The sequence below is a fragment of the Octodon degus genome, unplaced genomic scaffold (genome assembly GCF_000260255.1).
Source record: "Octodon degus isolate 3935 unplaced genomic scaffold, OctDeg1.0 scaffold00353, whole genome shotgun sequence".
Lineage (NCBI taxonomy): Eukaryota > Metazoa > Chordata > Mammalia > Rodentia > Octodontidae > Octodon > Octodon degus.
Genome location: NW_004524929.1, coordinates 674,253 through 687,690, shown reverse-complemented (window position 1 = coordinate 687,690; position 13,438 = coordinate 674,253). Strand labels below are relative to the sequence as shown.

Genomic DNA, 13,438 nt, shown 5'->3' with positions numbered 1-13,438 from the left:
CTTTTTCTGAAATCATACTGTCCTACATTAGTATTTTGATCTACATTGCTATTTTGATTTTGATCTTTGATATTTTCAGTATACAAATATCCTATTACTTCAGAAAAAAGTGTACTTCTTAATTTCAAATAACGATTTCATTTAAATAACAAGATAAATGAAATCTACAATTATTTTCTATGTGTTTTGTGTATCACTCAAGAAATTTTTACAACTAGGTAATCCTCTGAAGAATTTCTCCCACATATACAAAAAGAATCATATATGAGGATATTCACTGCAGCACTATTTAGAAAATGAATTAGGAAATAGTTTGAAAATAAGGGATTACTCATGCTATAACAGAATCCTATAGAGCAGTGAAAATTAAGCTACATGTACATTTACTGACATAGATAAATCTGAAAAACAATGTTGGATGAGAAATATTCCCAAAGGATATTTACAGCATACTGTATTTCAATATTCATAAAATGAATAATAAATGCTTTTGAGTAAATACATAGAAAACATAGAAAAACATGCATACACATGCACATGCATAAAACTTTAAGATAATCATTACCTGTGGGGTGGGAAGAAGGGAAAATGGATGAGAGTAGGACTGAACCAATATTTTATTTAAGTGAGATCTGAAGCAAATATGGTAAAATGTTGAAATGTTACTTTATTTTATGTACTTGTTTCTGTAAACGTATGTTTCAATATTTTATATTTAGTTTTGAAATAAGTAACTCAAAGATTACAACTGTGTAAATGGAAAAGATGCATTTTCATTTCTGAGCTCAATACATTTTAGTGGTTTTAAAGAGAACAAAATTAGTTCGTCAAGTTGAAAACTAAGTGTAACTCACTTTTTAACAAACTGGGGCAAGTATGTCAAAACAGGATATAGTATGTTAAAAAAAACATAGTTCCTAAAATGGTTAATTTAGCTATGTCATTGGACTATAATTTTTTTCTAAGTCAGTATTAGTTTATATATACAGTTTATGTTGATAGCTTCCTAAATTAGCCATCAATTTCTGAACTAATTGGACTGAAGTTTGTAAACTAACTACAGCAATTTAGCACCTTGAATCAGTAATTTATTCATATATGTGTATGAAAATAAACCTAGAATTTAGTTTCCTGTGTGATTTCTGACAGTGTGATTTCTGCAGAAAATAATTAAGACAAAATAAAAAGTCAGTGCTATATGGCTATACACACACATTTTCCCTTAAGCATGATATTAAACATTCGTCACACAGAATACTCAATAAAATGTTCCAGAAACATACCATCTGAGAGCAATACCACCAATACATCAAAGTGGCACTAGGAATACGCTTCCCAACAACAGTGGTTCTTCTTTGATTCTGCTTTCAGGACCTATCTATATTTTAGACACTGACTGTTCTAAAGTCTCTTTCCAAAATTCACCATTTAGACATAGACTTTGACACAATATACAAAATTGTTTGTCTTTGAGGACTCAAAATCAGAGGAAAAAGCTATTACTGATCCTTACCATCACCTTCTACTTGTTGATTCTCTTGGGTTCTAACAAAACATAGCAACTTAGCTTTGGTTAACTGAGCCACTATAGTGGCAGTTTCCTACTGTAAACTACAGTCTCAGAAATTCATCTTTATGCTCAAAAGGCTAAATACCCCCTTGTGGGCAACAGACTATATAACATTTCTTTGATTTTCACTGGCAACCTAAGAAACTAATCTAAAAAACCGATATGTATATAAGTACAAATATTTTATAGTACTTCCATCAAAATCACAGCATTTAAATAAAATCTACACACAATTTCATCAGTATAAGATCTTCACTATAATTATAGTTATGTAATATTAAAAATATCAAATGGGCACATTGTCATTACACTTCTATTTACATATTTAGCATCATGTTTTATCTTTTGGAGATTCATTTTTTTTTGGAGACTCATTATTTTACAATCATAAATTCTGGCTCTGTTCATCTGCTCAAAAAGTATATAAAGGCACTATGTAAAACACACGCAAACAAATACAACACATACTCTACTTTCATGAATCCTAAATGAATTCTGATGTAAAGTTCTGTAGATGACTGGCCAGTCTGGTTATGTACCTAAGGCAGGGCAGACCACAAAAGGAGAGGTGGCTCAGGCAGATGGAGGAGGCTTTATTGCTTCTACCACCCTTCCCTTTCTTACTCATCTACAGTTCATCAATGAATCTGGAAATTTAGTGTATGTAATAACTAATTAGAGCAAATGTTCAACCTCATTTTATTCTAATTTGTTAGCAGTAGAGATAAGGGATTTGCTATTTTAATAATAGCAAATCCCCAGGTACACCTAATACATGTGTCTAACACTGTTTTTTTCTTCTGAATATGTATGATATTACCTGGAGGCCACAGGCAAGATTTTGCACAAATCTGAAAACACATGGTATCCTGACATATAAGTACTATAGATCTAATATCTGGAAGGAAAAGATAAGCTTGAGATAAATAATAGCCACTGAAGGCAAAGGTGTTTTGATTAGTGGTATTTAACCTTTTCTGCTTCAGAGCTCAAAGAGAAACAGAAGTTATTTTTAAGTAGTGCTTTTTGTAAACAATGGGCAGAAAAGTGGAGGTATTTTTAGTAAGCACATCAGATTTTCTAATATGGTCATAAACAGCAATTTAAACTCATGTTTCAATTTTCACTTGTATTTACCTCCGCGTTTTTTGAGATTTTCAGTTTTCATTTTACTTCTGCTTCTAAATTCAGGCCCTTTAAAATCATCTTTGTCTTCATTCAGCACTGGCTCTGGTTGTACAATCACTGTACCTAGAATGATTTCATTTAAAAAACCATTACACATATTAAATGTGCAAGTGAAGTACAAGACTTCAGTTCAGATAAAGCCAACATTGGTTTGTTTCTTTCAAGATTTAAATATTGTATAAGGACCTCACAAGAGTAAATAAAACAGGGTCATAGTAAAAGGGCCAGATGTAAACAATCAGATTATTTGTCAGATATAGTTCATAAAAACAGGAGGGTGAGATATTATGAACTGATTAAAACAGAAATGTGTGAATAAAATAGAAAGCCTCAGCTCTGTTCTCAATTTTTATAGTGCCTATTAAAAAAGCTGTTATGATTAGGAATGTTCAAAATAAGTTACAGAAAGAGATTATAAAATAAGTGGTCTAGAGAAGGGGAAAAAAGACAATCTTTTCTCATACACTAAATCAGAAAACTCAGAAAATTAAAACTTAAGGTCTTCTTTTGCACCAGGGAGGAAGTGGGTAAAAGGGTAAATGAAATTCATTCATTAGTGCTAGACCTATTCTACAGAATTTGTGAAACAGTATACCAAAACTTCGCCATTCTGCAAAGTCCTTAGAGTCTTAAACAGAAGATTACTTGGAGACACTAAGCTGAAGTGCTAACAATGAATGATAGAATGAGATCATTTGTTGATGCCTACTGAAAAACTTTAGAATGTCCTTTCTTAACTATGAATGTAGATTAAGGAGAAAGTTAATAATTTAAATTTTCATTACATTCTCTTGATTACATTTTTTAAAAGATCCAGGTAATGGGGCAACCTGCTCGGGACCCCCTTCCGTCCCTCTCTAGGACAGGAGCTTTCTTTCCCCCACTAAATATATTCTGCTCTTAAAAAAAAAAAAAGATCCAGGTATAAAAGTATACTACACTGCTAGACTTAGTAATGAGCTATTACTGGCAACAATTAAAGTAAAAGCAGTAATTGCCAGGCTCCCACTGACACATGGGCCTATGTTATCCAACAGGATTATAGATATGTATCAAGTAGTTGTTAAATGAATTCCTGTATCTCTAAAGAGGGAGGGGGGTACAAAAGGTTTAGATTTTACAGACTGTAGTAAATTTAAGTAATGTCCAACTTCCAAAATCGTTATTTACAACAATCATCTCATGTATATACTGCCAGAAATTCCCAAACATGTGAAAAGAGCTCAATACTTAAAATTAACCAAAACATTGAGCTCTACATGTTTTAAGATTCTTCTCTAAATGAAAGTAGCAAATGTAAATAAGTCACTAGTTGCATTAAGATGAAGGCAGACCTGAATTTACAGTTTTTTTAATTTAAAGCTGAAACAATTCCTTGAGCTCTGAATTTGTTTGGTTTTTTTTCATCTTTTGAAGTAGAAAAAATGAAAGGCCTTACTACATTGTTCTGAGGATTAAAGGAGTTAATTACTCAACAATCTGGTACTTATAATATTCAATATAGTATTATAACAATAGCCACCAAGATTAAAGATATGAAACAGTATGTTTTTGTTTTAGGATGAAAGAATTAAGCTTAGCTTAATTTAGTAAAATTATGTACTTTCTTCCATAGTACCATTTTGAATTTCTAGTTGTATCATATGCCCTCCCACTGACATAATACTATGAACATAAAAATCTAAAGTGTAGGGCCTAGGAGATAGCTCAGCAGCATAAGCACCTGCCTGGCAAGGTACCTTACAATTCCCCGTACCCAAAAAAAAAAAAAAAAACTAAAGTGTGTCACTGACTTTGGGATTCATATTCCCATGTTAATTGTCCTGCCCTTAACCATCTAAACCAATACATTTTCAAAAATGATCTTCAAAGCAAAGTACATAGTGGGCCCATCAATTCTCCATCTGTTTCTTCTTTTTTAAGACAGGGTCTCGCTGTGTAGTTCAGACTGACCTTGAACTCACTATGTAGCTCAGGCTGGCCTAGAACTTGTGGCAATCCTCTTGCCTCAGCCTCCCAGGGTGCTGGGATTATAGGCATGCGCCACCATGCTCAGCTTCAATTCTCCATCACATTTCTTCCCATTTCTTTTCCTTGTCATATGTTTAATTAATCTTTGTTAAAGTCCAATCCCTTCAACTCATCATATTCTTAAATCATCCATAACTTTTTAAATGTGTCACAAAAACACAGACAAGGAACAGGATTTGATACACACTATTGTAAAAGATCAAGCTGTAAGAATGAATTCAAAAAATCTGCTGAGAGTAGACTATATCATTTAATAACTCCCCCCACAAAAAAACTAAATTTTTTTAAACTAAAATTTTGACTCTTTGAAATACTATGAAATTACAAAGCCTTTCATCACTCTCTCATCAATCATACCACTATCAGATTTGAGTTATAAACACTCCAAGAATTTTATTGAACTTTTTTCCTCAATTTACTTAATGAAATCTGAAAGTCAGAACTGTAATAATGGAGAGACATATGATAAGGCTTTTAAAAAGATACGTTCAAAAAATACACCTAACCCCCACCACAAAAAAAAGAAATGCACTAACTCTTATCTTTAATAGTGAAATGTGGCTATTAGCCTTAGAGAATTTAACAATGCAATAAAATAAAGTGATGGGGAAGCAATTGTTTATTATGCATGAGACCCTAGGTTTGCTCCTCAGCACCACAGAAAAAAGAATGCAGTAAAACTAGACTGTACAATGTTCTTAGATTCAGAAAATCATTATTTACATAAAACAAGCACATTAACTGAATCAAAACCTCATATTAAATTTTACTTTCTCAGTTAATGAAAAATAAATAAATAAACTTACTTTCTCATTCATGTGTAATTTACAGAGTAAAGTGACTTTTTGTTGTTTTTTTTTTGAGATAGGGTTTTACTATGCAGTTCAGGCTAGCCTTAAACTCACTTGGTAGCCCAGGCTATAAAGTTTCTTTAAAAAAAAAAACTAATGGAAATAAATAATACTGGACTCTATCCTTTCCAAACTAATTGAACATTAGAAATGCTTAGCCTCAATAACATATCTATCATTATCATACTAACACATTTACAGACCATTATCAGTAAAATGCCAATGTTGGTCCTTTGCACATAGCTAACAATTATCAAGTTCAGATTTTGTAATGATATTTTAAAATACATTTCAACTTTACTATTAAAAATTAATATACATTACCTTTTGGCAAGCTCTGCATAGTAATATCATTTTCTGAATTTTCATTAGAAGTATCTTCATTTACGGTTTCTTCCAAAACTTTTTCATCATCTGATTCTATATACTTTGTTACGATTGAAGGTTTCCTAAGAAAGAATTAAGTGATTAAAATTATGATTTTTTTATATTTTATGGAAGGGTCTACAGGGTGTTCAGGGTCTCACTACTAGATCAGACTTGTAGTGATCCACTTGTTTACAGCCTCCCAATAGCTGTGATTACACGTCTGCACCACCATGCCCAGTCTCAACTGCCCTCTCAGCACGCCCCAGGGGTGGGGCTGGCAAGGTTGTCTCAGGATCAAACCCTCAGCCCCCATGCCTGCTTACAGATGCTTTAATCCACTGAGCTATTTAGCCAGACCAAAATTATGATATTTCTGACCATTAAAAAAACACTTGAGGTCGAAGAGATGGCTCAATAGAATAAGTGCTTGCCTGGTAAATGCAAGGGCCTTAGTTCAATCCCCAGTTCTGAAAAAAAAAAACCCACAACACTTCAAGGGAGCCAGGTAGATGGTTCAGTAGAATAAGTGCTTCCCTGGCAAGCACAAGAGCCTGAGTTCAATACCCAGTTCTGAAAAAAAAAAAAAAACTTCAAGAATATAAATCATGTATGTAGATCTGGCAGTGCCTCTCAAGCACGGATGTGCATCAGACTCACTTAGGGAACTTTAAATCTCCTATCACTAAAGATTATGATAAAGTAGATCTGTGGTAGTATATGCATTGTGAAAAAGGTACAAAGGGAATCTTAAAGGATTTTTTTTTCCAAGAATCACTATCTCAGGGCTGGGGAGACAGCTCAGTAGAAAAACGCTTGTCTCGAAAGCGTAAGATCCTGAGTTCAATCTCCAGTAACACACACACACATACACACAAAAAAAAGAATCACTATCCCAGAGATTAAACTAATAATAACAAGCAAGTTGTGTTTATTAAGAGGCACTGTCACTGCTTAAGAACAAGTGTCCAAAACACTAGGTTGCAAACTTCTAGTAAAAACTATATGCTACAGCATATTGGGCATTAAGTATACTTGAAAACAGTTTCACTTCTTACATATAATTTGATAATCTACAATAAAAAATATTTTCGACTAGTCATGGAGCTACATGTAACTTAAAAATATTCTGACCATCTACTTCTCATCCCAAATAATTTCTTAGAACCTTCAAAAACTCATGTTATCTGAGACATTCAATATTTCTCCTTTTCTCTTTTCCTAAGCACATATAGTATCTAAATAAATGAACTATGCATTGCAAGACCATTGAAATATAAATCCTCTAAAATTTCCTCTCTTCTGGAGGGGTAACAACTTAAGTTTGCAGACCAAAAAATTAGAGAAAAAGGGCTACAAGGATAGCCAACATTTTGGCCCTAGCCCTTCAAGGTCAGTGAGGACTCAGGACATAAGAGAACCTGTACTGTAACATCCTTTAACTCAGTGGTGTCCCCAGTTTTCTGCTTAAGGAGATTATGGGGCCACAAGGAAAGTGACTGACAATGTAGGGTGTGCCTAAGGAGAGTCACATGGAGAGAAAACATTCTCTCAGGCTTTCACAGAGAGCACATTGGTCAAGCAATGGCCGTGACTCATCCACATGGCTGACACTAACAAAAGATCTACAAACTGCTGTACACGGTTTCAGGATAAATCCTGAGGGGATTTGACTGACCTTGTCAGACACAAAAGTTACATTTCTTGTTATATAGGTCTTGCTTCATCTTGGCCTTAACCATCCAGCAGAAAAGTATAAAAACGAGGTATAAAAAGTAAAGCCATATTAATATGCTGAGCTGTAAAAGGCTCAAGTCAACAATTTCTGACATTGCCAGTCCTATGGATAACCCGCTACTATTAGGGACTACTGGACCATATTGGATTATTTTGCTGAATTCATGCACCTACAATATTTAAATGGCAATGGAATACCCATCTCTGACCAAACTAAACAAGACAAGGGGATATAAATGGAAGGACCAGGCAGGACCGGAGAGATGGCTCAGTGGAATAAGAGCTTCCCTGGCAAGCGCAAGGGCCTGAGTTCAATCCCCGACTCCTCAAAAAACAAACAAAAAAAAAGAACCATTTTGTAGTGATATATAGATATACAGCTACTTTCTCTTAGTTCAATGAGAAGATTTGCACTAATAGTGTTTAGACAAGATATCATGTCTGCATCTTCTATTATGAATAACTACTACAAAGACAATATGCAATTTATTATTTTAACTGTCCTACTAACCTGTTTTGAAATTATCTCATTGCTATTTCTTTCTCAATAAAATTAATTTTTAAAAAACGAAGTTGGAATAAATCATTATTGAAACTGGTGACACAAGGACATCTATTACACTATACTATTCATTTCTATGTTGGTATAAATAGTTTATTTAGAACAGTGGTGCTTGGATTGGGTGTGGTGGCACATGCGTATAATCTCAACACTTAGGAGATGAGACAGGTGATCAAAGCCAGCCTGGGCTATATAGTGAATTCAGGCCAACCTGAACTACATAATGAGACCCTGTCTCAACAAAGAAAAAGGAAAAAAAAACAAAACAAAACAGTGCTTAAAGCTCAAAATATAGTAAGAAAAAAAATAATCAAAAAGTTATGTTTTTTTTATCCTTCAACGTCAACCAACTGGGAGCTTGTAGGTTAGCTCAGAGGTTTAAACATACTTCCCGGGGTAAATCCAGTCGGGGGGCAGAGGACTACAGTTAGATGCATGGCTCCCCATGCCTTACCAGATCCGCCCACCTGGCCAGCAAAAAAGAAAAAGAAAAGATAAAAAAAAAAATCAACCAACCTTTTTGATCTTGATGCTCCTGATGATTTAGATTTTTCTGAAGAGCTAGTCCCCTAAATATGAAGGAAAAAAAAATTACACAGGTGAGTAAAACTCTCAAAGCAACATCCCTACAATTTAACTTTTTTCCTATAAGACTTTTGATATAGTGATATGCCTCAAATGTTTCTCTAAGAGGAACTTCAAAAATACATACTAACTCTGTAAGTAAACTAATTTTTATCAATCTATACTAGCTCCTTATTAACTATGTATTTTAACAATTTGTCATCATTAAAGTAATTTTTTGTAAGTTTAATAGTTTTATGAGAAAAAATAGTAGAAAGCATTGCTATACTCTCAATAATTTCTTAAAACTATCTTAAAATTTAAAAGTGCACTTATAGAGATACTACTATACAGATTCAAGTTTTCATCTGTGACTTGACTTTGTTGCTACTGTAACTTTCCATCTGGGACTGAAGTTTAATTATCTTGAAAAAAAACTGCATAGTTGGGCATGGTAGGGCATGACTTTTCTTTTTTCTTTTTCTTTTCTTTTTTTTTTGGGGGGGGGCCTTTTTGAGACAGGGTTTCACTATGTAGTTCTGGCTGGCCTTGAACTCACAGTAATCCTCCTGCCTCAGCCTCCAGAATGCTGAGATTATAAGCATTTGCCATTAAGCCCAGCCAGCATGACTCTTAATACCAGCACTCTAGTAGGTTGAGAAAAAGAGGAGTGAAAGTTCAAGCAGAGGTCAGTAATTTAGCAAGATACCGATTCAAAATAAAAAAATATTTTAAAAGGGTTAGGGATGTAGCCAAGTGGGAAGGTCCTGAATTTAATTCCTATTACATCAAAACAAACATGGTGCAAAACCTGGAGTTCAATCCTAGCACCATTTAAAAAAACTAATTCTTAGGTTTGCTGTTAGGTTTCCTTAACTTAAGATTAGTTCTGCTTTTTTATTATTTTCTTTTTTTCTTAGTGTTAGAGATTGAATCCACTGCCTCTAGCATGTGCTCTTCCACTGAGCTACACCCCAGATCCAATTTCAGTTCTGTTTTATTTTCTGTAGTGCTACGGATCAAACCAAGGGACTCATGCATGTTGGCTAAGTATACCCAGACCGACCTCCCTTCCTCGCTTCCTCGATCTTGATCTCTCTGTCTGTCTGTCTGTCTGTCTGTCTGTCTGTCTTTTTAAATCATTGTTGTTGCATGCTTGGTGGGTGAGAAGGGATGCATTGTTATACCATGACCCTTGCTGCATTCAAGAAAACCAAAAGAAAGGTGCAAAAGAAATCAGCTACCAACACAGGTAAGTAATTTTAAGGATCTAAAAATATGTTATCATTCTTCTCTACACTACTATATGGTATAAAGTAACTTCTACAACTTGCTTTCAGATACTAAATTTACCCTCATTTTGCCAGTATAATCAATGTTAAAATGGATTCCACTCTATATTATGCGTCAATTCCAAAACACCAGTGCTGGGTTGCAATAGCAATGTTTCTTTGGGGGGATGTAATATTTGGGAATTGAACACAGAGCCTTCACACTGAGCTACACCCTCAGCTCCTTTACTTTTATTTTCTGCAAATAAAATTTATCCAGGCTAACCTCAAATTTGCAATCCTACCTCAGCCTCCCAAAATATTAGGATTAACAGGCATGTGCCACAATGTCCAGCTTTGGAAACCCTCTGTATACCAAGTTTTGAAAAATGTCAGACTCATGGAACAATGCCCATGACATCTACCTTAAACATCAGTGGCACACCATAATGATGATTAAATTCCTATCTGCTAGCAAGTCTTCAACTTTCTGGCTTCAAGTAAACTGCTGAAGTAAAGCACAATAACAAAAATAATGAATGCCAGCTGCTCCTGATTGAGGGCCATCCCCACCTAAGGCAGGAAGATGGTGGCCACAAAGAAGACAAAAAATTCTCTGGAGTCCATCAACTCTAGGCTCCAACTTGTTATGAAAAGTGGAAGGTACATGCTGGGGTACAACAAGAAGCTGAAGATGTTCAGACAGGGCAAAGTGAAATTGGTCATCCTTGTCAACAACTGCCCAGCCTTGAGGAAATCTTACATAGAGTACTATGCCATGTTGACCAAAACTGGTGTCCACCACTACAGGGGCAATAACATCGAACTGGGCACAGCATGGGGAAAATACTACAGAGTATGTACACTGCCAGGTGATTCTGATATCATTAGAAACATGCCAAAACAGACCGGTGAAAAATAAACCAAGTAGAACTGTTGATTAACAAAATTTGCCAGAGCTTTAAAAAAAAAAAAAAAGAATCCCTTCTTTTTTGTTTTGGCAGAACTGGGGATTGAACTCAAGCCCTTGAGCTTGCCATGGAAGCACTTATTCTACTGAGCCATCTCCCCAGCCCCTGAATGCCTTCTTAAACTGAGTAGCTGGCAATATAAAGAAGATAGACTTGAAGACAACATGCATCAACTTGCAGCAATACAATGGCAATATTCTAGCAGGCTATTGGTAACAAATGCATTTAAACTATTTCAAAGTTGGGCTGGTAATGTAGCTTAGTGGTGGAAAACTTGCCTAGTATGTATAAGGTCCTAGGTCCAATCCCTAGCATCCCCCCCAAAAAAAATACTGCAAAGTATTCTTACTTCTTCCTTGCTGTTTTCCATCATATCGGAGCTATTTCCAGAACCAATGATTTTATCTAAAAAAGAAATAAATAATATTACATATCTCTTCGATGTATTATCAAATACAACTCCAATACCTGTAATTCCACACACCCATTTTCAAGCTATGAAATACGGTAAATATGGTATGCTAATACTTATTAATTGGCCATTACTCATTAAAATACCCAGCATACTTCTCAATTTGTTTTATATCCTGATACTGAAAAAAGCTAAGACAATACAAAATGAGAACATTCCAGAACAACAGCACTTATAAATATTGATGAAAAGTCCTGAAAAAAATACTGCAAAATTTCAAAAGAAAATACAAGCCATAGACTTGAAGAGAATCTTTCCAATTACATCTACAATAAAGGGACAATTGCTAAATATGTACAAATTCTTGAAATGCAACAATAATATAACAACCTAATTTAAAAAGGGACAAAAACCATTTGAACAGACACCTCATGAAATAAGTTTATATGCAAATAATCAGATGAAAAGCTACTCCAAAATATATTATTAGAGAACTGTAAATTAAAACATCAATGAGATAGTTCTACATACTATTAAAATCTAAAACACTGACAACAGCAAATGCTGCTGAGGATGTAAAGCAACAGGAAATTTCATTTATTAATAGTGAAAATACAAAATATTATATCCACCTTTAGAAGAATTTAGCAATTTTTTTTTTCTTTGTCTTTTGATTCTTTTCCAAACTAGGTCTAACTATATAGTCCAGGCTGGCCTTGAACTTGTGATCCTCCTGCCTCCTCGAGTGCTGGGATTATCAATACATACAAGCATGACTTTCTTAGAAACTGAAGACATTCTTATCCTATGATGCAGCAAACAAGCTCCTGGTGCTTAGCAGAAGGAACTAGAAACACATAAATGTTCATATAGACATCTTCATTTTACATGAACATCTTATTTCTGCAAACATCTTTATAAACAGGTTTAGTCTAACAGTCAAACTTGGGAGCAGCTAAATATCCTTCAGAAGGTTAATAAATAAACTGTGGTCCATTAAGGCACAGGAATATTTCAAAACTAGAAATAAATTGTATCAGGTCATAAAAACCTGGATGAAAATTAAATGCGCATTACCAAATAAAAGCCAATCCTAGGGCTAGCCAGATAGTTCAATGGAGTAAAGCACCTGCTTAGGCAGACTCAGGGGCTGGGGTTCAATCCCCAGCCTGCTGTGCCAGCCCCACTCCGGGGTGCGCTTAGACAAGAATTGAGACTGGGTGTGGTGGCACAGGCCTGAAATCCCAGAACTTAGGAAACTGAAAACAGGAGAATCACTACAAGTCTAATCTGTGTAGTGAGACCCTGTAGACCCTGCAATAAATACAAAGAAAAGGGAAAAAAAAGAAGCCAATCCTGAAAGGATGCATACTCATGCTTCCAATTTCATGACATTTGGCAAAAAGGAAAACTATGCAGACAGGAAAAAAAAATAAGTGCTTGTGGGAACCTGGGGAGGAAAAAGAAATAAATAAGAGCAAAAAGGATCTTCAAGGCAGCAAAACTATCAAGTATGATACTACAGAGATAGATCTAGGTTATTATACATTTGTCAAAAATTCTTGGGCTGGGGAGATGGCTCAGTTGAATAAGTGCTTCCCTGGCAAGCGTAAGGGCCTGAGTTCAATTCCCAGTTCTGAAAAAAAAATTCTTGAAAGAAGGGCTCTGGATATAGCTCTGTGGCTAAAGCACCTGCCTGGCATGCACAAGGTCCCAAGTTTGATCCCTAGTACCACAAAAACAAACAAACAATAACAACAAAAAAGAAAGCCCTCAAAGAACCAGGCATGGTGGTACATACCTGTAACCCCAACACTAAGGAAGCTGAAACTGGAGGACTGCCAAAACATCAAGGCCAAGGGGGGAGAGAGGAGAAGGGGAGGAGGGAAGGAGGGAGGGAGGGAGAGAGAGAGAA

General features: G+C 35.0%; 1 protein-coding gene across 1 annotated transcript in view; it reads right to left on the bottom strand.

The window, feature by feature from the left end:
- Atrx (ATRX, chromatin remodeler) overlaps nucleotides 1-13,438 on the bottom strand; it is a 305,544-nt gene that overhangs the window by 205,623 nt on the left and 86,483 nt on the right. The window contains exons 3-6 of the mRNA XM_023708369.1: nucleotides 11,461-11,516; nucleotides 8,822-8,874; nucleotides 5,965-6,089; nucleotides 2,708-2,821 (exon numbers count right to left, since the gene is read on the bottom strand). Coding sequence (XP_023564137.1) covers nucleotides 2,708-2,821; nucleotides 5,965-6,089; nucleotides 8,822-8,874; nucleotides 11,461-11,516 — 348 coding nt within the window. The remainder of the gene's footprint in view (nucleotides 1-2,707; nucleotides 2,822-5,964; nucleotides 6,090-8,821; nucleotides 8,875-11,460; nucleotides 11,517-13,438) is intronic.